At 39.6% G+C, this 25,667-nt stretch overlaps 1 protein-coding gene across 7 annotated transcripts in view; it reads right to left on the bottom strand.

The window, feature by feature from the left end:
• The window catches only part of inpp4b (inositol polyphosphate-4-phosphatase type II B), a 189,994-nt gene that overhangs the window by 24,348 nt on the left and 139,979 nt on the right, over positions 1 to 25,667 (bottom strand). For all 7 annotated transcript variants that reach the window (XM_076884829.1, XM_076884830.1, XM_076884831.1 and 4 more), the window contains 3 exons: positions 20,949 to 21,057; positions 8,634 to 8,817; positions 1,658 to 1,984 (listed from right to left, as the gene is read on the bottom strand). In XM_076884829.1, coding sequence (XP_076740944.1) covers positions 1,658 to 1,984; positions 8,634 to 8,817; positions 20,949 to 21,057 — 620 coding nt within the window. The remainder of the gene's footprint in view (positions 1 to 1,657; positions 1,985 to 8,633; positions 8,818 to 20,948; positions 21,058 to 25,667) is intronic.

The following is a 25,667-nucleotide window of genomic DNA, read 5'->3' as shown; positions in this document are numbered from 1 at the left end:
GCAGCTGTGAATGAGCAGCAGTGTAGATCCAACTATTTTCACGGTTGTTGTGGTCGTGATAATTTTGTGATGCCACATCGAAAAGGCTCGGATGAGCTTTCCAAAGTTCTACAAGTTGTGCCTCCATCGCTTGTGTCCAGATCACACGCTGCACAGCCGTGCTGCTCCGTCTTTTTCACCGACGTTTACGTGTTTGCGCGTGAGCAGTGTGAGCGGCTCACGAGCGATTGATGATCGGGAGCTGCTCGAGGTGTTAATCGCTTCTCGTTACCCCACGTATACTACACGATGCACGATGAAGGCCAAAATCGGGCCGATCACCAAATCGGTCGCACGACTCAAAAATCGTCTCAAAATGGGCCAAAAATCGCACAGTGTGAGCCCAGCATTAGAGCAGCAATGTTTGTTCGCTCAGAGAAAGAAAAAAAGGCTGCAAAAGTACAGGGAGGAATGGGAAAAGGGAAACACCTGGCTGGAAAAGGTCACCATAACACCTATAAAGCGCACTGCACTGTCTGCCGGCGCACTTTTTCCATAGGCATGCTTCTAGTGGTGGGCACAAGAAGAACATGAGGGGTGTGAAAGCTCGGGGAACCCTTAACCAATTTCTTGTCCACCAGGCCACGGCAGAAGCAGATATGGTATGTAAACACTGGTTTGTTTTTTAAACCCTCTGGTTAAGGTTAATATGGGCATGTGCAGTGAATATCAGCGCTATGTGGCCAGAAGTGTGATAATATAATTTATTTTGTGTAATAAACAACTGCAAGGATAGATGATTACAAATAGATGACTAATACATAAAAGTAATACATAGATGAATAATGATGATGAGTTATGATGCGTAATCATGGGAGCAAGTGGGTTTACAAACAGGAGCAGCTGATTAGCATTAGAAAAGCTGAAATAATACCTCAACTGAAGCCAATTGTACTAAATGCACTATATGTGCACTGTTACAAGAATATTTTTCGTTCTATTGTTTTCTATTAATTTATATAATTTTAAGTTAAGCAGGACAGAGTTCTTTTAAAGAAAGATTTACTTTTATTCTCAAAAGTTAAGCATGACAGGCTTCTGTTTAAGAAAGAGACCTGTTTTACTGTGTTAATGTTGTCATTTTGAGCTAAAAATAAATGGCCAAATGATCATTTGTTTCCCATATGGTCATATCACAAAGAATATGCATCTGCTTAAATCAAATTCAAGTCAAATGGTTAAAAAATAATTTCACACACACAAAAAAGAGCTAAAAAATTCACCACACTGGGAAGGGTGAAGACAACTAGGTTGCCCGGCCCTGGCCACGAGGTGTCCCTTATTTATTTTTCAGGGAGTTGGCAACCCTACTGACAAGGATACCGCGTAATTATCTTCCGCAGTCAGTTTGTCATGATGAAATATTTAAACCCCCTTTGAGAAAAGAATCCACTTAAAAGACTAATGTTTGGTATGCAATCTAATTTTGTGAGTAATTATTTGCCATAGCAGATCTCTAATACAGTAATAGTTTTCGGCTTCCCCCTGTGTGCGCTCTACTGTAAGAAGCACCAGGGAAAACATCAGTTTGTCAAAACACACCGGTTTAAAATAAAATGATAACTCAATCACAATTTTTAAATGTTTCTAAATGACTTAGAAAAGGAGTCGGGCATACCCATTCCTCCTCATCGTACTCTTTATGGTGGGGTATGGTGTCTTGGTGCTTCAGTGACAAAGGCTCTCCTCCAGCAGTTGTTTGGGTTCCTTCCACATTATTACACACCACTGTGGTCTCAGTGACCGACGTCGGTGGACTGTGGCCTGGAAGTCCCTGAATCGGGTTCTGATTCTGGTCATTGGTCTGGTTTGTGTGGCCTTGGTGTTGGCTCTGCGCCCGAGTCGACTTCTGGTTCTTGGAAACGTAGCCTGGCTGCGCTGCATGCAGCGCTAGGAGTGCACTCTTGACCAATTCATCCTTAAGTGTGTGAACAAATTGTTCTGTCTGCAGGAAAGAAAAGAGAGACAGATAGGAGGGAAAAAAAGATAGACACTGAAAGTTACTGTTGGATAGGACAACAAATACAAATTTAAGTGCTGAAAAAGCAAAAGTGACAGAGTAAGTGAGCGGGATATAGAGAGACTGTCACGCTGCCGAGGGAGAACGGGTCGAAGAAAACACTGGTGGAGGCGAACTTGGAAGCAAGTAACTATTTTACAGAGGAAGTGAAAAGAAATAAGCAAAATGAACCCTCTCCTTCACCATAAAGGAGGTGCTCTCCATTACTGCAGCGCAGTCAGTAAGCCAAAAGAAAAGAAAAAAAGAAAAGAAACAAAGAACAAACAATTCAATTACTCCTCCTCCAGCCTGCTGCTCCGTGGAGCACACCTCCTTTGATCTTAAATTCACCAGCTACTGTAAGTTGATGATGATCCCGGTACCAAGGAGTCTTATGCCCGCCGCCGCCGCTGCGTAAAAAATGATAAGGGCTCTCGAGAGTAATTGAGTTACCACTGCAATAAGCAATTCTATTACCACAGGAAATGCAGTCGAACAAAACACATAAGCCAAGCCCTCCATGAAAAGAAACCTACGAGGTCATTACATACATATATTTTCCACACAAACAGCCCTTTCCTGCTCCTATACCTCTCTTCCGTTGACTGAATAGTGAGATTATTGAAAGTGACAGGAATTATGGAGACTGCTTCGTCAGCAAGAAGGTAGGTAACTATTTAAAAACGTCCTGTCCCAGAAACAGAACTGACAAAAGCTGCGTGTGGATGAAGTGTTTCTGAACTTTCCTCAGCTCGTGACCCATTTAAAATACGGTAGTGCCAGCTTGTTGATTTGTTAAGGCGAACATCTATTATTCATTGCAGATAACATCAACGTGATCAATATGGGGACACACTGGCCATAATCAGATCACAACAGCCAAAATTTAGGGCCTTCTGATGGATATCCGGGGCCAAGACTTCCTGTTCTGTGCGGCGGTCATTAATCGTGAATGCAGACAGATTCTAAAAAGTGAATTAAAAACCTAAATGGTTGTCGGATGATAGCTGATGCTTCCAAGATTGCACTTTGGCAAATGTGTTCTCTCCTTTGCTCCTTAATAGATACTGTCTACCTGCAAGTAAAGCCTCTTTAAATGTGATCAAACCTGGATGACAATGCAACACCACAAAGGTCATTTGCAGTGCCAACAATCTTTATTCCTTGGCAACAGATTCTTCATAATAATATACATTTATAAAGATAATATAATGCAAGTAAAAGGCATTCTCATTTTTTGCTTTTATTCCTCCGCGGGTGATTTTAAGCTACTTTTTTTGTCACTTATATTTTACCATGCAATCAAACCCCCGTGAGTTTAAAGTCATCACACTTCACCAGTTATCTTTCTCCTTGTCCTTCTTAAGCCAATCAGTAACAACATCATGTACAGGGAGATGCAACCAAGGCCAAAATGATTCTGTTTTTTGGGAGTCAACTAACATGTTAATAGCCACTAATTAGTTAATTCACATTCTCTCAAACTTTTTGAGTCACTCTTCTAATGATCTTTGGTATAATAAAGTATACATAAATAATAATCATTAATAATACAGTTGTTCTGTTGATTTTTCAATACTCATCAATATGAATGAGCAGAAAAAAAAGAAGAAAAAAAAACATCCATCTTAACTTGTATCAGAGGTTTCGGTCACAGGGGACAGCAACACTACTCACAGAAGAGTCTGTAATGATTATGACGATGAGATTCATTTTTTTTAAACTGGTTTGACATTGAGCATCTCTACCAATCACCCAATTATAGTAGAGTACAACCTGTTAGTTTAACTCTACTACCATCACAGGGGGAGCTTATGATTCATCTCCTATCCCTATTTATCATTGGGTTTGACCATCAAAGTATGCTGTTGGATGTTGGATCCATGGATTTCATTTGGTCCTGACTGCCACAACATTCCCAGGAATTTGTGTCTCTTCCTTGAAACAGGGATCTTTCACACACTACTCAAATGTGTTAACTATACTATGTAGCCACTATTGTGTGCAACTGTTCTTCTTCTTTTGGCTGCTCCCTTTAGGTATCGCCAAAGCAGATCATATGCCTTGGTGTCACCCTATCCGTAACACCCTCCTCTATCACACCAACCCTCTACATGTCCTCCTTCACTATATCCACAAATCCTGTCTGTGGCACTTCCACCTTCAACATTTGTCCAATGTGTCCACATTCCTTTGCCGCTCCAATGTATTCAATTCTAATCCTGTCCCCGATAATCAAGGAACCCAACGAAAGTCTTGAAATCTTCAACTCTGCCGCCTCCAGGTCACCTTTTGGTGAACGTTTAGGGCAGAGAAGCCAAACAACAGCTAGACACAAAACACCACTGTATTTAATTCAAACTCTTAGGGTGGCAGTAGTTCAGGAGGTAGAGCCGGTCATCTACAACTTGGAAGATTAGTGGTTCGATCCCTGTCTGCCAAAGTATCCTGGGGCAAGAGACTGAACCCCAAGTTGCTCTATGATGTGTTCATTGAAGCATGAATGTTAGGTGTAGAAGAAATTGCTTGTATGAATGGGTGAGTGAGGGATGCTGTACAAAGTGTTTTGAGTAGGAAAGTGCTATAAAAGAACATTTATATATATATATATTATTTTCCCAATTCAAATGCCTTGTATGAATCCAAATGACTTATGAATATACTATACATGAGTCTGTTTGGACATTTATGATTTTTTTTGTCAGACTAACAAGAATCATTTTTTATTAAATTTAAAAAATAAAAACAAATATATTCATCCATAGGTTGGGACATAAGCATATGAAGTCTTATAAGATATTTTCAAAACACTTTTCTATATGAGAAGAAAAAAAGAGCCACATTTGACTAAGTATTGGAAACAATAAGGAGTAACTGGGCAATCAAAATGTAAATTTATATTCAAACTAAACTCTGCTTATCTGACCTCTGTGTTAATTCACAATCTATGCCACCCCATATTATTCATTTCTTGAGATTACAGAGGAAAGCTGCGTACTGTAAAACAATCTAGGTCATATTTGCACTTCATAACCATGAGGTCAGAGAACTCATTTTTTATTCGACTGTGCCAGTGCTCAAACAGTAACTCCCTCTGATGGTGAAATGATATTCTTATAAATCCAATGCATTTTTTTCAGGATGAATGTGAAGGGATTAGATTAAAAGAAAGCATATCAATCAACCGGGTAATCACTGAATTGTGTTAAAATTAAACTCAGCTTGTACCCACTAAGATTAGGATCTTCAGTGAAGTGCAGTCCAAATGTTAATGATGCACTCTACTGTAAGATCCATATAGATATGTTTTCAAAGTAAAATATCACCAGCAGATCCCTACTGGGCAAAGGAGGAATGCACTGCAGCTTTAACCAAAGCAACTTTGCTCCCCCACATTCAAAACCTATTCCTTAGTGCAACTCTTCAACACCTACCCATTTTAAAGGATCTGAAATGCTCGAAATCCCTCAGGGAGACATTCTGTTTTCTTCAAAATATCTGCTGATGTGATCTTCACTGAGCAGGAGTGCAAGTCTGAAAATGTTTCTGTGCACTCCGGCAAAAAAATATAAGTTAGGTTTGATCTAAAGAAGAAGAACTGTGGGAATCTGTTCACCCCGAATGGTTTCAAATGGTTTCACCCTGAAGGATGAGCACAGTTTGGTTGTGATAAAAATAGAAATGTTTCAGTTTATGCAACTTCACTTTAAATGTGGAAAGAGGCTGAATGAATAGAGCTGGTCAGATTCCAGCAACACTGGGCTGTGAGGACATTTACCCCTGCATTCATGACCTCCACACACAGCATCATCTGACATAATCATGCATAGACGAGCAAACCTGCCGGTCTTTCCAGGTAACCGTTAAAGTGCGGACATATAACTTGCCCAAGGACACAGCTGGAGGAAGGGGGGACGTGTTGCAATTGCCTTTTCACTATAATTATCATCAGAGTGAAATTATTATTGTCACCATCATCAACAGAATCATTACCACGTATAGAAAAGCAACAGCACATTGGCCATGTTCAAAACTAATCAGAAAGTGTGTGGCAAAAAGCACTGGAGTAAAATGTTGCACTGGGCCTGGACACAGGTGGTTAGAACTATGAAGGAAAAGTCATAGGCAGTGCTTCGGTGTAAAACCTTTTCTATGGCAGTGCCATTTTTCCCACATTCCTTTAAAGTGCAACACATGCTCTGTATTCAAGAAACTTTATACTCACAGGAGAAATAGTATATTTTGTCTAATGGACAGAAAATACATTTAATTTTCTTGAAAACAAGAGGATGTTGCCTGTAACAGGGCTGCAAGTAATGATTAGTTTTTATTGTCAAATGATTATGCCATTTATTTTGTTGCAAGATTTGCAGTATTGTTATGAGCGTGATAGTTGAACATGTTGCAATTTAAAAATGAGGCTACTGCTGCTAACGAACCAGGGTAAACAAAACAACGCTATACTGACAAAAGTAGTGGACCACAACTCTAAATCTCTGAATTTAGGTGTTTGCCACAGGTGCATAAAACCAAGCAACCAACCATATAGTCTGCCTTTACAAACACTTGTGAAACAATGGGTCATTCTAAAGATCTCACAAAATTTGAGTGAGGTAATGTAGAAGGATGCCAACATTGCAACAAGTCAGCTTGTGAAATTTCTTCACTCCTAGATATTCTACAGTCGATTGTAAATGGTTTTACTACAAAGTGGAAGGGTTTAGGAAGCACAGCAACTCACCCACAAAGTGGCAGACGACCAAAGTTACAGATCACCGAGCGTTGAAACTCGGAGTGGGTAAAAGTCACCAACGCTCTGCTGACTCAGTAACTGCAGAGGTCCACATTTTCTCTGCCATTAACTCAGCACAAACTATGTGCTGGGTGCTTCATTGCTGTCCACGGCTGAAGAGTTTGCTTTTACATTTTTTTTATTTTATTGGATTTTCTTTTTTTTTTTTAGCTTTTAAGCCTTTATTGATATGGGACAGTAGAGAGAAGACAGGGAAGCTAGAATAGAAACCAGCGTGAAACACATGATAAATAGTCTTGGAGAGGGTTCAAACCTGCAACAGCTGTATGGGTTGTCTACTCAACGAGGTGAGCTATACCAGCACCCTTCAGGCAACTTTTTAACCACAACAAACATTTATTTCATAGGGCTGTGATTATATAAAACTTTCAGGTCTAAATAATTTCATAAAAATATTATTACAATCTCTACTTTTAAACTGTAACACACCATATTTTTCTTTAGCATCTAAGACAATCCCACAGTGCTAATCCATGCAAAGTGTCTGTTTTATCCATAATCTTATCCAGTGTGATTTTGCATTGGTAGCACTTTGTGGTACTAGCTAGCTAGCTGTGACTTCTTCTAAATGTCACATTTATCATCAATACTGTGAACCCTCTTTACTTCATAAGAGATAAAGGAAAAACTTTAGTACTGCTTTAACTGTAGTCAAACAGCAGATAGAAAGCTACCTCATAAAATCAGGCTAATTTTCTTCCTCATCTCCAGTCTATACGCTAATCTAATCTAAGATAATCTAAGATAAGCTAAGTCAAGCTAAGTAAAGAATATGTAGTTTCATACATTATATATGGACATGACAGATGTATTCATCATCTCATGTGGTCAAAAAAGATTATAAACCTTTTCCCAGTAATGTCAAATCATTCCTTTGAGACTTTTGAAAAAAATAAACAAATAAACAAAACAAAATGAGTCGACTTGCTTGTGCAGGTGTCAGCGTGTGAAATACTCATATATTGCGTTATCTTCATGATTAAAATGCTTGGGATTTTAAGAGAGTCATGCCACATCAGCTTTTAAACACAGAGGCACATTCTCATCCTCCTGTCACCCTCAGAATCACTCACGTACATGAACAAACACAGCTTGAGATTTTAATCAGAGGACAGCACTGCTTGTGCTGACCAGGCCAGGCGTTTACTTGGCCAATGTGTGCATGTCTAATCAAGGATGAGAGGAAGTGGTGACAGAGCGAATGTACCAATTAAGCAGGCTGATTGGGCTCTATTCCACTGTGGCAAAAACAATCTCTCCCACAACAGATTGCAATCTGACAGCACCAGATGTAATTCATTAATTATACTGATAAAAACGCCTCAACTCCATAAACCTCCATGCTGCTATTCACTTTTGTTAGTTTGCCGTTTTTATGATGACTTATGGATCTATTCCTGGGGTTGTCTGTTTAGTATATGCATGTCTCTGTGTGTATGTGTGCTTAATGGTTTCAAAGCAACTGCAGTTTTTAAAGTTATTTTTCTGAATATTGCAGCTTTTGTTTGTGGTGAGCCAACTACCAGTCAGAGATTATCAAAGCTGGTGCAAAGTAACTCTTTGGTGTTTTAACTCCTGTTGGAGGGAAGCCATTTAATTTGGGTTTTCATCAACTTATCACCACATTTAAAGATTAATATATAGGGCTCTCGTTTCTGAGGTAAAAATCATTTGGCACGACATACCTATGCTTTGTGTACTGCAGCAGCTTGATGTAAAGAGGAATAAAGAGATAGGTGAGATGGAAGTGATTGCAAATGAAAGGCTTAAGTGCTGCCTCACCTTGTCAGAAAGGTGCTTGAGTGCATCCCTCAGTCCAGGGGAAGAGTGCTCATGGGCAGCCTGAAGGAGCTGGTCCACTAACCTCGTGATGAGGGGCTGGAGGAGGCTCATGATGTTGAGTACCTCCTGAGCTTTGGCTGTGTGCTCTGGGGAGTAGTAGATACACTGGTAGGCAGTGCTGAAGCTGTGACAGAGGAAAAAGAGAGAGAAAAAAAAACATCAGACTGCAGTGCCTGGCCCTGAACTGGGAATAGTTATAGCAGGTTGGAGAGGTTTGAAAGAGCCCCAGTTCAGATAAGAATAAAACTCCACTCCACACGAGTTTATCACATTGAGAATATAGCTGCTCTGGACAGAAGCTCATGTGAGAACTGTTTTGACCTGTGATGTTGATTCTCTTAGTGACCACTTAACATAGCGTTTACCATAACTAGTGCTAGTAGGTAGTGCTAGTAAGGAAACGTCCAGCACTGATATCAAACAAGGTACAAGGACCTGCTGTATCCATGAAAAATATTTTTGAACCAGTAACCAGCTGCAATGTGAATTACATGTAAAGGAGCTTTCAGCTGTTCCCTTGTATCCCAAGGCGTCATCACAGCAGATGGATCTGTTTGATTTTGTCTCGGAAACCCTTCCTGATTTAACCCTCCCTTGGGCGTGTCCTCTCCTAGAATTCAACCAGGGATCGTAAGGTGAAAGTGTTAACTCCCACACCACAGAGCCTCTGATTTAGAGCACCAGTATCATCAGTGGCTTTCATTCAAAAAAGCAGTTTTCACTTAACTCCAAACTATTTCAGAGGAACAGGTTGAGATAGCGTGCATTGTTGCCCTTTCTCACATGGTAGCTCACACAGGAATATGGTTTGGTGGGATACACGTCTGGACAGACTGCGTTGGAGGCAGTAAACCTGACATCCACCTACTCGCTTTGAATCCACTGGAGAAATACCTGGGTTATTGTAACATTCAATATTAGGGACTAACAGGAAAAATATACGGTCCAACTGGCTTCAATGCTGCAGTGCATGCTGAAGAAGGCTGTTGTTGAAACAAAATTCCCTGCATCGGGAGCAGCGCTGGGCTGTTCAAATCAGGTAGTTCAAGGGTGACCTAAAGTAAGTAGTGATATCTAATTACACTGACACTTTGTTAGGTGTCTTTTTGGCACCTTGCACCACAAGTGTTAGCTCCTGACGACATCAGTAAAATTAAATACATTGGCTATTCCTATTGTACAACAACTCCACTAAAGCTTAACAGTAATCCCTTCACATCTGATCAGAAGTACATTATTCAGGGGGATCATCATCTCTATGTTGAGGTTAAATAATAAACAATTAACTGTGTTGACTATAAACATATTGTCTCGGCACACTCATTTTCCCGAGCACATTTCAGTACGTATTGCTACTATGCAAGTGTCAGAGGGAACACTTTCCAGGTACTTAGCCTGAACTGTCAAATTGGACCTGTAGTCCAATGTCAACCCATTTTCCCTTTATGAATAATGAATCCTCTTTTCATTTCCAGGGAGCTATTTAATCGCAGACAAAAACACCTTTTGTCAGTTCTAGATTCGGGGCAAATCACTCCAATCAAACATTCTCCTCGGGTAAAGTTCCAGTGACTTTCAATGAGTTTCTGCTGACTTCCTGCCATCAAATGTAGCGTGGAGCGAGGCATTCATTTGCAACCCTCCGAGACAATTTCGAGTGCAAACCTCTATGTAGGCCAGACCCCAGAGCCACATCCTAAGGCATAATTGACATAAGAAAGAGAGTCAAAAGAAAAGACGGAGATGAAGGGAGGGGTGCACACAAAGAGGGCAAAATATAATACAAAATTCTCTGTAGCGCTCTTAATAATTTGCAGAGAGAGAAAGAAAGTGGGTCTTTAGATGTTGCCCTGTGTGAAACTCTGTTACCTGATGTATCAATAAATGTGAAAAGCTGAAGGCCTTAAGAAATTAGCCGTAGTAGATACCAGCTACCAACTATGTGTGACTGGCTAACTTTAAACTCTTGGCCTTGTCATTACAGCTAATGAGCCCCCTGGAGGACTACCACCCACAAGCTTAAAGCTAATCAAAGCAATCACTAAGTGAGATGGAGACACAGGGAAAACTGTGTGAAGTACTACACCACACAGAACCCCAACATTACTACTTACTCACTTCTATTATCCCCACTTCCACAACCATACCACCAAACGCTATGATATGCACCACACAGAATTCTTAAAGTGAATAATCTACTGCAACAAAGTAAAGTCTGTAATACCTTTTCATCCCCTGTGAGCTTACATCTGTCTTAGTACATTATGCAGAACTAAAGAGAAACCAAAAAGAAAATCCTTCAGGACTGCAACAACAAAGACACTTCAGAAAAGAGGCAAAGGAGAAAGTTGTAGGAAGAGGACAACTGCTTCAGCAACTCAGATTCAATAACAGCCCTGTTGACTCATAAGAACAAATCCAATCCCATTAGGGAGCCTTTGCAGGCAATAATGAATGTTGGGACCCGCCACCTGATGCTAGAGGACAGAATTGATCCCCTCTAAGGCCGGCTAAGGCGAGGAACTTTAATTGCCTCATCAGCATGGCTGTCAGTTCAAGCAGGTCTACCAAGATAGCAAATGGTGCAAAGGTAAAACAGCATAAATCTGTGAATGCAAATCTGTGAAACTTAATGAGTGGGCAAAAGGGCAGCACAGGAGGATGTGTCATTTCAAGCCCTGGGTGCGTTTTCCACCTTTGATGTAATTTTGGAGTGTTGTGTTCCAGGTGTTTTAAACATGATCCCAAGAAAGCAAAAGGATGACAGAAATGCACAGTGTATGCACAGTGTAACCCGATACTACCGAACTCATAAAATCCTCCCTCTGACCAAAACCTTCTGTTTGACTTAAATTGGTTCCAATAAAAACTTTTTAATGTTTTCTACCTTTGTTGCCATTTTATCAGAGTGTTTTGAATGCCTGATCTATTATGTCTGCGAGACTTGCATTGCAACATCATATCTAATCCTCACAAAAGAAGTGAGAAATTAATTGGGAAAGAAAATAAAAGATTCGATGCTACTAATAAGAGAATTATTAGTGCCACTGGGAAATATTTTTACATCGAGTATTGCTTTTGTGTACAATTGCTCCAAACAGTATGAGAAGAGAATGTTAATGTGTTCATTAAAATTCACAACATGAATGAGTCATTTGTCCAGCGACTATCCCAACTGTAAAGACTGTATGCATTTCATGAATATTATGTGTATGACTACAGACCTCAGAGACTCATTAGTTTACATTTCCATACATACAGTAATGCATGAAGCATTTCAAGTGAACTGGTTTTCTTTTTTCCCCCTCAAAGGGACAAACTGAGACTTTTCGATAAACTGAGTGGGAGTTTTGCTGTTGTTATGTTTTTAATAATATGCATGTGTCATACAATTTCAACGCATCACTGAAATTCATGATTGCATGTTATGCTAAACCAGTGGTTCCCAAACTTTTTTTGCTAGCCCCCTTTTGTATTACGTTTGCGCCACGTTATTGTTTACATGAGATGAATTGCAGATTCTGTCTCTATCTTATTTTGTTTTCTATTTTGTCTCTATCTGCAGGTTTTACACGCTTACATATATACACGCAGTTACTGTCCCTCCATTTAGAAAGGCAGAGGCGTCACGGTGTGATTATTTTAGGTGTAGTTGTTTTTTTTTTTCCTGTGTAATAATATTCAACATTGCTATCAATAAATTTTTCAAAAAAAATGCCTCTCTGTGCAAAATGGCTTTAAAAAACTAAACAGCTGTGGGATCCTGTTTGTCCGTGATTTGAACCGGGGGAACAAATCGTGGCAGGATCAGCCTGATGTTATTTGTATCCCGCTGTAACTTTACTGTACAAAGAGCTAACATCTCCAAAATGTCAGGAGTAGTTAGTCATTACAACAAGTGTTTGTGAACTAAAAATCAAGAATGTGGGATCCTGTTTGTCCGTGATTTGAAGAGCCCAGCGCTGCTCCCGACGAAGGGAAAACCAATTAAGCAGGGGAGACCTACCTTGGCACTTGTGCAGGTGAAACCAAAGGGAAAACACGCTTCACCATATTTTCTAGTCTTTGGCTTAGAATGAAGTTGGTTTGGAAACATATTCAGCGATGCTTCATCTCCTGCTTTGTGTTTGTGGAGGCGCCGTGCTAGCAGTGTCCAAGCCTTGCTTTTTCTTTTTCCCCCCCCCTTCATACTGCGCCCCCCCTGCAACGGCTCTGCGCCCCCCCCCCCAGGTGGCGGGCTCCACACTTTGGGAAAGTCTGCGCTAAACCAACAAATGCAGTCCTGTAGACCTGTCATTTTCCATTAAGAACCACTTATTGTACCCCAAAACTGTAGTATCTGAATTTGAAGTTGTACTATACTCCATACTGGGACTCATTATATTTATTAATAGTAGCAATCATGCACACATCAAAACACAGCCCCCTCCTGACTATGATCCATCGAGAATTTGATATTTTTTTATATTAAATATTGGAAACATTTATCTCACAAACTCTCTTTGTTCACGTGCTGCTTATTTATTTTTGGCCTATTTTATCAAAGAAAGTTAAAAATCTTAGATGCAGTTGTACAAAAAAAAATTCTCCAGCATTTGATTTATATATATATATATATATTTTATTCATGACAGCCTTTGACCTTCATTTATTAACTCTCTACACTATGCGAGACTTCAGTTACATGCGTCAGAGTTGCCGTGCTTTCTGGTTTATGCAGTGCACTGTAAAGCAGAGTCTGTGGCCTGGAGGATGGAAGAAGCGCACTTGTCTGCAAACTGTCACGAAGCAGTTGTAAAATTTGAAAAAGTGGGACGCAACCCAGAAGCAAGAATGTTAAACTTGAAAGTAAAAGCTGCGTCTCAATGCTGCCATCATTTTTCAAAAGGCGCAACTTTGGTTTCTATGACACTTTGCACACTGGTGCTATTGCTGGAGAAGTAGCTAGCAAGAGGAGACAAGCTGACATGCTCCATGCTAACCTCTCTATGTTTATGTGACTAGAGCCTGACCAATCGATTTCATCTACAATCAACATCCAGCAACCACTCACTAACTGATGTGGGGATACTTATTTTCTCTAAAGATAGGTGGTTGCCAGATGGTTGTGGATGTCTCTGGACACAAGCTTAACTCTGCTTCACTAGGGTCTTCTTCTTCTTCTTCTTAAATATGTACAGGGTCAGTATTTTAAGGGATGAAAGTTACTCAGTCAACAGAGCATTGGTGTGTGCATTATAATAAGGTTAGATTGATGCTTTAACATTACAATCCTGGTATTACTCATACTTTATATCCCCAGCATTGTCATTTATTTGAAAGTTACAGTGTAAACATTATTTTTAATGCTGTGGCTTATTATCTAGAAAAATTTAAATGTTTACTCAGTATGGAAATTTGGTCTGATTAAAACAAGCTTTTCTCTGTTTTCAACATGAGGAAGTCTTCATCAAGAGAACTTAAACTGCATACTGATTTGGATGTCATATTAAACAAAACTGGGATCAGTTATGGAGTCAAATAATTATCTTCCTGTTTTATAGTGCTCTATCTTGTATCTCATTTTGTATTGTGCAGTGTGTCTTGTTGCATTGCACTGCTGTGTTCTCTGCTTTTAATGTGTATTTTTGGGTTTGCTTTGTGCTGACTCTTACACAGTTTGCTGTTAAGTTTTCATAATTTTCATAATGGAAATGCTGTGGTCTGTGGCGTCAACACAATGAAATGAAAATGTCGGAAACAACAATTTGATTCATCTGACTATTGAGGTACGTCTGCATCGGACAATATTTGCACTCACATGTCTCCTTCTACTGTGAATATTGGTTTCCTTTCAGGTAAGGCTCCTTTACAGACAGCACTGTGGCAAGAGAAATGTTTTCAGAAAGAACTGCTGCCAGACTTTAACACACTCACTGATAATGTATGATAATGGATTCCTTTTAATCCCACCTCTCACCACTCTCGGTGCGCCCTGCACCAGTCATTAAAATACCGAAGGTGTGCTGCCACTCCCACAATAAGCACGGCACACTTGAGTGCGCTTTACACCTGCACATTGATTCATTCATAAAATTATCACCATTCTTAGGATTCACTTTTCATAGACAAGCAGCATCTCGCTCATCCAGATGCTCAGACACAAATGGCACACCACTTTTTTTCCCCTAACTTTAGTTCAGGAGGAAATTCCAAGCCTGACAAGATGCTTCTAAAACTCTTTGTTTGTCCATGGTGAACTTCTTTGGTTTTCCCATCTGATCAATAGGAATTGGTTATGACAGTAATGAGAAAGAGAAAACCACTGGGCCCAGCGGCATAATTAAGCAAGCACCTCCAACGGATGGCTAATTAATAGTGTAGAGGAAATTAATGAAGAGCTAACCCTAACCTGCTGACAGCCAGCAGGAGTAAAACTTAGCTACGTCAGCACAGAGCTCTGGAGCACTTCAGGTGACTGCCAAAGCCTCCTCTGTCATTTAGACAGCATGCTCTAATCACGGTCCTTAAACCAGGCCACTGCCTCACGGCCCAGTAAAAATATGCAGTTTTCTGTAGCTACATGCTAGAAGATCTGATCTCAAATGAGATTCTTTAAAGCGCCAATCTCCCATCTGTTGTTGAATCCTCCACTGGGCACTGATCTCAGAGCGGTTCTCAGAATAACAGCCAAAACTTTACTTAATGATTCAGACACTTTCAGACCCTGATCTGTGACCAGAGAAGCCTCAAGGCTTCTGCCAGCATCCTTCACCATCATCCACACAACCTGGAGCGGGCTGACTCCAGAACAGGCAAAGAACTAACAAGCTGCTGCCCATCAGCATGGAGTCCCAGCCACTGCCAATGTCCTGTCCCTCAACCACACACAGTAATTCAGGGAGGAAGTTATTTTGTTGGACAACATGCTGCTAGTCACATTAAATCTGAACATCAGCCCCGTGAGACTCTATTAAGGCTGTGCGAGTTTCACCCACTCTCTGTGTCCCTGAAATGTGTCACTCGGCAGTTCTGCTTGACCGGGAGGCCTCGCGAAATGACAGTGCTTCCTTCCCCTCTCAGTTACGGTGGACAGAATTCAGAGACACATACTGGGAGAACCTCTGCTGTATAAAGTCTGCACCAACTAACTAAAGCTGACCTAACAAAAGTTCCAGCTACACGTTTATGTTGCAACTCCTTCTTTCAGTAAAATGCAGCCACACTGTCTCCCTCAGTCTAGACAGGGCAAAAAAAAAAAAAAACAGGGGACAATGTTTGGATTCTGAATCTGTCTCCAAAAAATGCAGAGAAAAATGCATCATTATTCAGATTAGATGAATAATTGGTAATGTAAAATCCAAAACCAGTGTCTACAGGGTTCAATTAAAAACGGATGATAACCCAGTGACTTTTAAAACAGACATTTAAATGGGACTGCACGCATTAATGAAAGATAAATGCTTTTGCTCTGTGTGTACATGTGCAAAATTCCTTGAGGAATACTAAGTGTAGCTATTGATTAAACTCTTTCCTGGCCCATCCTGAGAGACAAACTACATTGCGTACTCTGACCAATGCCAAGTTTGGCGAGTGCAGGTTTTTAATGGATCTGGAAAGAGCCCCCCCGTCTCTCTCTTCTAGTGTCCAGGGAACAAAGACAAATAGCTCTTTTATTGCCCTCCTGGTAACACCTCTGTGCTCAGGTTTTCCTTTTTTCCTTTCTCAATCCTTTTCCATCTTCTCTTTGATGAATTAATATCACATTGAATAGCCAAGTCTCACATCTCGCCGATTGTTCCCTTTTTAATCAAATGTGATTACAAAAGGCTGCCTCTGAAAGCCGAGGAGGCATACTGGAAGAAGTATAATGAACACGTGCGCGAGTGTGTGTGTGCACATGAATCTTTGCTCTGCTGAAATAGGCTTGACTTACAGTGCAATTAAGGGACTCTTGCTTAGAAACAGCAACAGTACTTCGCATTAACACACACAAAAAGCCTCATCAAGTCCTTTTAGGCTAAATAGTTGGTCTGATGTTTGGTGTGTGCACAATAAAGGCAAACCGAACAATAAAATAATGAGTGTCTTTCCTGTCCTTCAGCCATTTAGTAAGCGTGCACGTCCGTTATAATGGCCTGAGTGAATACTTGGAGAATTTGAGTTTATTCCTGTTTTTACTGACAAATCACTACATTCCAGGTCAAACATGCAGGCTGAGTGCAGGCCGTAGTCGGGTAGCCAGGCGGAAAATTGGAAAATTTAAGCTACAGTGAGTCATTAGCTAAGGCAAATATGAAACAAAAAGCTGTGTCTCCCCAGAGAATTATTTCTGAAGTCTAATCTCTCATTCAAAGTGAATGATTTCACTTCAGTGGATTCTCGAAAATATGCTAACATTATCATTGTTCATGCTAGCAGATAAAACTGACCATCTTCAGCAAATTCACTTGTGCATTTTACCGTAAAAAAAGCCCTTTCTTTATTTTTTTATTATCAGCACAGGGCCGCGACTCTTTTCCCTTCAGCTTATCCATTTTATACCCATACCTCAGCCCTCTCAATCTTGCTTCTCCCCCTTTTCTTGAGCTGCAAACTCTGTAACTAATTGGATCTGGCATGGTCTGTAATGACTTTGCACTCTATGGGGAGCTATGGGAAAAATCACCCTTCATTTAATCTGGCATCACTCAAGTGACCACATACTGAACCTCAGCGACATATAGCTCCATCCTGCATCCAAAAGGCAAAGACAGCAACATTTACAGGATACTGCTGATCTCGGGTTTGAGAGACTCATATGCATGTGTTGGCCCCTGAGGGCATTTTCAGTTTTATATATGTATGTGTGTGCATAATACCATTATCAACGTCATTTGTCAAATGTTGAAAGTGAGAACCCAAAAGCAGATTCTGCTTTTGGGTTCTCAGGCATAGTTAAACAGGAAACTCGAGAATTTATCGAAGCTGATGATCAGTGTACAAAACAAAACTGAATAAGAAGGAAAACTGAAATCTTCCACTTACTGAACATCAGTGTTGAGTAAGTTACTTTAAATTAGTAACTTAGTTACATTACTAGTTACTTCTATCAAAAGTAACTCAGTTACTTCAAGTTACTCGTTACTTTCAAAGTTACTAGGGAAAGTAACTTTGGTTTTACTCAGAATTCTCTTGTTAATGTGTTGCTTCCATAACTTTGCCAGTCTTCTAGCTTGCTTACTTGCCACAAGTGCACTGTGCCACCTACCAATAGAAAAAAAAAATAATGTGCATATTTCCACGAGAGAAATCCCACGCCTGGACCATCATTGACCGCTGCCATGGTTCTAGCCTACGTCACAGAGTCATGTGCGCTTTTTACATCCAACACAAAAACTGCAGTCGTGGTGCTTTCGATTGTACTCAGAACTTCTGCCTTCCGAATAGGAAGATGTAGGTAACACCAGACTGCAGATGAGCTGCATACAGGGCTGGACTGGGACAAAAAATCAGCCCGGGCATTTTGACTAGAGACCAGCCTGCCATTATAGGAAAAATCATAAAGCCTTTGAATGAAAACAAACGCTGTTGTGACAGTGATGTACACTGTTTTGATGGTATATATGTATCAATCTATCAATCGTTTGTTGTAAGATTCAGATAATTATTTAATAAAAGCTAGACATTTTAAATGAGAATAAGAAAGAAAAGTATTTCTTTGTGCCCCCCTCTCCCTGTTAATGCCCTACATGCCCCCTGGCAAAACTTTGCTAGATCCGCCCCTGCACAGTTACCAGCTGTCAGCTACCTAAAAAAGGATCCTGGTCTTATTTGTCTCTCAGAAACAGTTCATAACTTCCCTTCAACTCATTCATGACAAAAGGTAAACCTGTTTCCCCATCACAGCTCTGATGATTCAGTAAGGACATCTCCTGGTTTCATCTTCACGTTTCCCTCTCACCACATATCCAAACCATATCATGACCAGCAGCTTTACAGCTGTGTAAAGTGTTTTAAGTATTCTATCTATTTTATTTATTGAATTTTATTGTTTTATTTATTTTGATATTGCTAGGGATGATGCAATGATCGGGGACCATTCTTAATTTCGTTGTTCTCATGACAATGACAATAAAGTTTCTGATTCTGATTCTGTGGCTCCAGCAAACATCAGCTGATACTAGAAATTAATATTAAATAAATTCTAACAACAGCTGATCAAGCTTAAACGTGCTGCTGTTGTTTAACGCAACATTTCCTGGTTTCCTCTTTCTGGCGCAAAGTGGGCGATAAACAAACAAGAGAGAAAAGCCGATCAGCTGATCATTGATCAGTTTCATGATTGAAGTAGAAACAGGAGAGGGAGGGGGGAGAGAATGAGAGGAGAAGAGGCAGCTGCAGCGTCATGACAGAATAAATCCAGCTTTGTGTCTTTTTCATTGTAGCTGAAGTACCGGACAAACTGTGTTCCTTTGCACCTCAATATGAAACCTGTAATATTTTCTCTGAATACGAGACGATTCTGTTTTTTACTGGACGGTTGGCAACTCTAATAATTAACCTTATGAACAAAATAAAGTTCAACATCATTAACATCATAGCACCCACCCAGCTGTATAGAAACTCTGTCATGCTAGCTAGTAGGCAGTATGGAAAAAGTCAGAATAACGAAAATAAACTCCACCTAAACTTGGTTTATATCTGACCCAGAGAGACTGCAGGTCATAACTTCTTACCTGAAGTTCAGTTCACACTTGGACCGGCGGCCACCTCGGGTCTCTCCTCCTTCTGTGTCCGTTTTCTCTCATCCACCTGCTGGCCTCTACCACTTGCTAATGTTACTGAATCTGTGGAAGCTCCGCGATAGCCACCACACGAAGTAACGAGTAACGACCCTATCTAAATCCCAGTAACGACTAACGCGTTCCTGGCATAATAACTAGTTACCGTGCTCGTTACCACAATAACAACGTAGTTACTGTAACGTGTTACTTAATAACGTGTTAGTCCCAACACTGCTGAACTAAAGCTGGGAGACACAAGGGATTGAAGAACAGACACTCAGACAAAGGACTAGGGGAGATAGCAACAATGAATACACAGGAGGGTGATCAGGGGAAGTGAAAACACCAGGGAACGCAGCTGAAACTTTTCAAGGAAATGAGACTGAGTAAAGCAAAAACTAAACACTAAGCACGCAGGATAAGAGATTACCAAAATAAAACAGGAAACAATGAGAAAAGGACTGAGAGATAAAAAGATAAACAACATGAAAATGAGAGTAACTGAACACAGAAGACTTGAGTTGAGCCCTGAGATGAGACTAAGGGAACAGGGAGGGGACAGTAAAGGGAACTAATTAACAATTTTTGAAAATCAAAAACAATCGTGAATTAACAAAACTCAAAGATTCAAACACAAACGTTGGATCACAGACCCAGCACCATGACAGGATTTGAAGATCTAGCAGTGATGGTCAGTGAAGAAAGCAAACAAGACACATTTAACCCATCCAGCCATGAAGCAGAGAGATGCTTCACAGCCAAATACCGAACTTAATAAAACATAAAAATATAAAAATCTCCCTGTTTGTCAATGAAAGGCACTAAAAATGTTTCTAGGTTGAACACTGATTTGAGAAAGAGCAGTATATTAGAAAGAGTTTATACTCCAAGCAAATATTTTTTTAAGAATTCATATTGTTTTAGAAGAAGGACTTGGTTCTATGAGAAAAATTAGAGGTCATCACAATGGCTGGATTATTGCAGACTAACTGCAGACCCATCTGACAACTGGTGTCCATGTGCACTCCAAACATCGTTGTGTAGTACCAGTTTTATCGCTGCTCATAAACTCAGCTGACAATTTCCCCCTTTCTTGAAACCTTAAAACTCGAGTGCGAGCTGCAGCTGGCAGCTGGGAAGTTGTAGAAAAAAAGCGGCTCTTCAATGTTCACGAACATATTTAGGAAGAAGAAAAATGCTTGCCAGGAAAAAGAACAGGTGCAGAGGAAGTTCTGACTCAACAAACCCTTTCCATCACGCCTGTTGCCTCGAGTCAAATAGAGCTGTCAGAGGCAGTAGAGTCCCAGTCTAATTTCAGCAATAGCTTGGCTGTAAGTAACTGTATGGGGCTCCGAAAATAAAGTCTGTGGGCCAGGGACACATTTGTTTGCCAGTATTAATTATGACCAAGTTAGATTCTTTTGTCAATAAAAGCCAGTTCCTCCAACATGGGCCTGGATTAAATCACTCAGGTACCTATGCCTTCATGGTGTAAACATTTATTTTGTACCTCTTTTTCTCTGCTTCATATCTGCTCAGGAGTCGCTGGAGACCACCACCTTTAAAGCCCTGGAAGTGGGCAGCTGGGGCACCAACAGTGACGATGTCGTAAAACGCATCTGTAAAGAGAGAGAAAATTGAGTTCACAGCATTTTAGATACAGATTTTTTTTTTTAAAGGCAGAACCTGCAAAACTGGAGTTACTGGAGGACCCCGAATTGAGAAAACTGAGAACATGAATGAATCCTGTCAAAGTAAATTACATATTAATATAATTTCAAGTAGGATTTTTCACGGAAATGATGGAAATGCTGCTAATAAGAGTAATTTCAAGACACACAGACATGAGGAATGACTAATGTCGGCTGTCTTCCGGCTTCAGCTCAAATTAAAATATGAAAAAAAAATGTAAATATGCCGACCTCCATATCTTTTTTTTTTTTTTTTAAATTCATATTTTTATTAAGGTTTCAAAAGCAGGCATTCACAGTATGTACATCATGTAAGCATTCTTCATACTTAGGTTATCTGCCTTAAATACTGAAATAGTATTTTAATTTACATCCAAGTCATAAGGGAAGAATACTTACAACGATAGAAGTAATTGAAACCATCACATAATCCGAAAATCAAAAAACAAAACTAACAAACCTAAGAAAAGAGAAAAAAAAAAAAAAAAAAAAAAAACACGGATGTGTTGGTATGGGGTGATCCTATAAATATATATACATACATCATAATTATTGGTTTGTAATAGTAAAATCTGGCCTATGAGGCGTGATATATTTAACCCAGTTTTCCCAATATGATGTAAATTTCTCCAGCTTGTGGTTAACAGAAGCTGTTATCTTTTCCATGTTATAAATTTCCATTGTGATTTCCATCCATGTACTTATGTTTGGGCTCTCTGGGGATAACCATTTTCTGGTGATATTCTTTTTACAGGCCACCAATAAAATATTTATTAAATGTTTATCATATTTAGGCCATTCCTGAGGTATATATCCAAAGAACATAGTCTTACTCTCGAGAGATATTTCACATTTAAAGATATCCTGTAAGGCATTATGTATTTCTCTCCAATAATCCCTCAAGATTGAGCAGTCCCAGAAAATATGGTAATGATTTGCACTTTGATTTCCACAGTTCCTCCAACAAGCAGGGGGGTTATCATCATAATGAGACTTCTGAGAAGGTGTTATAAAGTATCTAATTAGGCACTTCCAGCCAAATTCCCTCCACTTTTGTGAGCTGGTACACATCCACTGATATCTCCATATTGCCGTCCATTCTTCCTCTAATATTTTTATCCCTCCTTCCTTCTCCCATTTTGTTCTAATATATGAAGTCGAATGTGGTTTCAACTCCATTAGACCCTTATAGAGACATGATACAATTCTATCAATAGTTTCTGAGTTATAGCTTTTTATAAACAGTTCCATCAAGCGTGTGTTTATCATTGTTACGTTTCTCATCTTCGTGTCGGCATAGTGCCTTAACTGCAGATATCGATAGAAGTCTTCTTTTTCTAATGAAAATGTTTTTCTAAGCATGTCAAAGCTGAACAATTTTCCATCCTTCATTATACTGCACAGGGCTGTTATGCCCTTACCTGTCCAGTCCTTGAATCTAGAATCCAGTTCATTAGGTTTGAACTCTGAGTCGTAAGCACACCATTTAAGAACTGTAATATTGGTCTCGAGTTTATATTCCTTTATAATAGTTCTCCATGTTTTAAGGGTCCTTTTCACCCACATGTTATCAGTATTTTTTATATAGGTTTGTAAGTTATTGTCAGCTAGAGTTGCCTGAATAGGTATAGACAGCATTTGTTCCTCAATGGTTTTCCATTGGGCAGTGTATGATTGGTTACACCAGCATATTATTGCTCTCATCTGCGCTGCAAAATAATAATATCTGAGGTCAGGGAGGCCCCATCCTCCCTTTTGCTTAGCCAGCTGTAGTGTTTTAAGGCGAACCCTTGGTCTTTTACCTTGCCATATATATCTAGATAACATTTTATCCCACTCATTAAATTGACTTTGGTTAATCTCTATTGGTAGGGTTTGAAATAGATACAAAAATCTTGGCAATACATTCATTTTAATAGAATCAATTCTTGAATTAAAACTAAAGAAAGGAATTAAATTCCATCTTACTATATCTTCCTTTATTTTTTTGTATAAGGGGCCGACCTCCATATCTAATGGCCAATAAATGAAAAATTAGCAATTAAACAATAGATGGGAGAAACACCCTTCAAGCATGTTATGAGTGTTGAAGTTGAACAGTTTGTTAAACTATGTTGGCAACAAATGGCAACAAGTAATCACGTGAGTTTCAATAAAGCAAAATAATTTTTAAACAGCGCTGTCATATTACCTTAGTAAGGAATCATAAATAACGACACATAACCAACGTTAAGAGGATCTATTTATGTTCTGTGAAAGGAAAAAACAATATATCAGATTTTCGTCACCAAATATCGGTATTGAAATCATTTTTTCAAATCTCATATCTGTCAGCCTCTAATTATCTCTATGTATGCTTGGCTCTACTTCTTGCCATCTTTTCATCTTTATTTTGGTCTGGTCCCACGTTAACCTGGAAGGACAACCAATGTCACAGTATTTCTTTTCAATTTGCACACCGGGGTCATAAGTAAATAAACACTTCACAGACGGCTAGGCGGCACAGAGGTGCTTAGAACAGGGCTTGATTTGAATGAGTAATGGCTGAAACTGTCAATTAAAGCAGGAAAAACAGAAGGGGGTATGGGGGGGGGGGTGTGTGAATATTTTGGTGTGGTTTAGTGCTTGGTCAGTTAATGAACGCCCATGAGAAAACAACAGTCCACAATAATATTCTAACCAAAAAAAAGAGGCTGAAAACACAAATTAATGACACAACAGTTGCAAGTCTTGCCACAGAGAAGTAAATGACAACACCACTGTAGACCAATAGTGGTTTGATGTCGAGGCTTTGCTACTACCCACTGTTTCTTCCATTAATTATTGAGGTGCCTGGCCATAACACTCCCTGACTGCCACATGTCTGGCCCCTGGAGTTTTCAGATATCCAAGTTCCCTTAATTGGTTCTCCCCCCAGCAGAAGTATACTGAAAAGCAATGGCGGGTTTCAGAACATCAAGCACAATGACCAATTTGTGCTCGATTTGCTTGCTCTTTTTCACACACCGACCGTTTCTCAATAAATCAACAACGGAGCAAGCTGTTATACTGAGAGGACAGTGGCTTTCTGGAAAGAGTAAACTGGTTGTGGCAGTCAGGATGATTGGTTATAATCCATGCTTAACCCATTCAACAGTCCCTTTTAACAATGACAAAGCATTGTTTTACTCGACCTAAATGAGTGCTGAATAATGCTTTCAGTTCAGCTTTGCCGAGCTGTGCATTTAGGCTGGAAATATTCTATAGTTGTCATTTTAGAGGCAGAAGACAGCCACTCACAGTAAAACAAATGAATACTGTTTAGAGCTGGAAGTGTTGCTTTCCTCCCTATTTTCTTTTCTTGCTGAACGATCGGGAGACAAAATGAAAATTAATGGTTTTGCATTGTTGAGTAAATTACATAGCCAAACTTCATCACTTCAGAAAATCAAATGGAAAAATAGAGCTCTTCACTGTAGTTGAAACTGAAACTCAGTTGCATTAAGGACCAGTTTTCATTGTCTTCTGTGCCTCTCTGATTGCAATCATTTTCTTTCCTTGTGGTTTTTCTTTTGCCTTTTCAAAGCAAGTAAATTTGAAGGGAAAAAAATGAATTTTACATCCAATAAAGGTTGCTAGAATAAATTAAAACACGAGGATAGCCTAATACCCAGAAATGATGGCTATTTTTTAAAGACAATCTTCTCATCAGTGGCTCTCTGTCTTAATTTTGCACTTAACCATTCACATCAGATAACCACTGATGAACATGCATGAAAGCTGGCACATGTTGAGCTAATTAGAGACAATCAGCAAGTGAACTGGAAACCATGAGCCAGTCGTGTTGCTGTATCGATACATACTGTAGAAGCTCTATACTGTAAAATAGAGCTTCTTAAAAGTATCACGAAAGATGAAGGCTACGTTTTTATGGTTTCCTTGGCTTACTGCATCCATCTTGGATTAGTTGTAAAATCATACCAAAGTACTGAAAGCCACATTTCCATAACTTTTGTGCTTTAAAGCACTTTAAAAAGTCTGATTTGACTAGCGATTCGACTGGTGAAACATCTCTCAGCCAATGTGTTATTGTGTAAAACTCACAATACCATCCCTCATTTCTTGATGTGCAGGTGCATCTCTCAGGTCCTGTGTAAAATCTGGGTCTTTGGTGGATTTCTTCCCAGTCATGTCCTGTCCTTTCTTAAGGACATGACTTTCAGATACTGTTAATCTGCTGTAGATAATCTTTTAAACGGTCACATCTTCTTTTGCCCTCCACTTTTCCACTTTCCTCAAACTTTTTAAGGACACACTGCACACCACGCTGAGCCATCCCAGGTTTTTGTGTAATAGTTATTTGAGAATCACTTTGTTGTCTCAAAAATGATACTTTAGATCTGTCAAACCACGTTATGTTTGCCATGAAATAAGTCTCAAGAAATTAAATAAATGATGTGTTTTTACAGCAGGCTGTTAGGAGTGCCAAGTTGTCTGTTCATCAGTTAGATGCCTCATTTTTTGATTCAATATGTCAGAGTTAGATGGCTTATCATACA

The sequence above is a fragment of the Maylandia zebra genome, linkage group LG6 (genome assembly GCF_041146795.1).
Source record: "Maylandia zebra isolate NMK-2024a linkage group LG6, Mzebra_GT3a, whole genome shotgun sequence".
In the NCBI taxonomy this organism is placed as follows: Eukaryota; Metazoa; Chordata; class Actinopteri; order Cichliformes; family Cichlidae; genus Maylandia; species Maylandia zebra.
The sequence above is the reverse complement of the archived record's forward strand: the minus strand, read 5'-3'. Positions and strand labels throughout refer to the sequence as shown.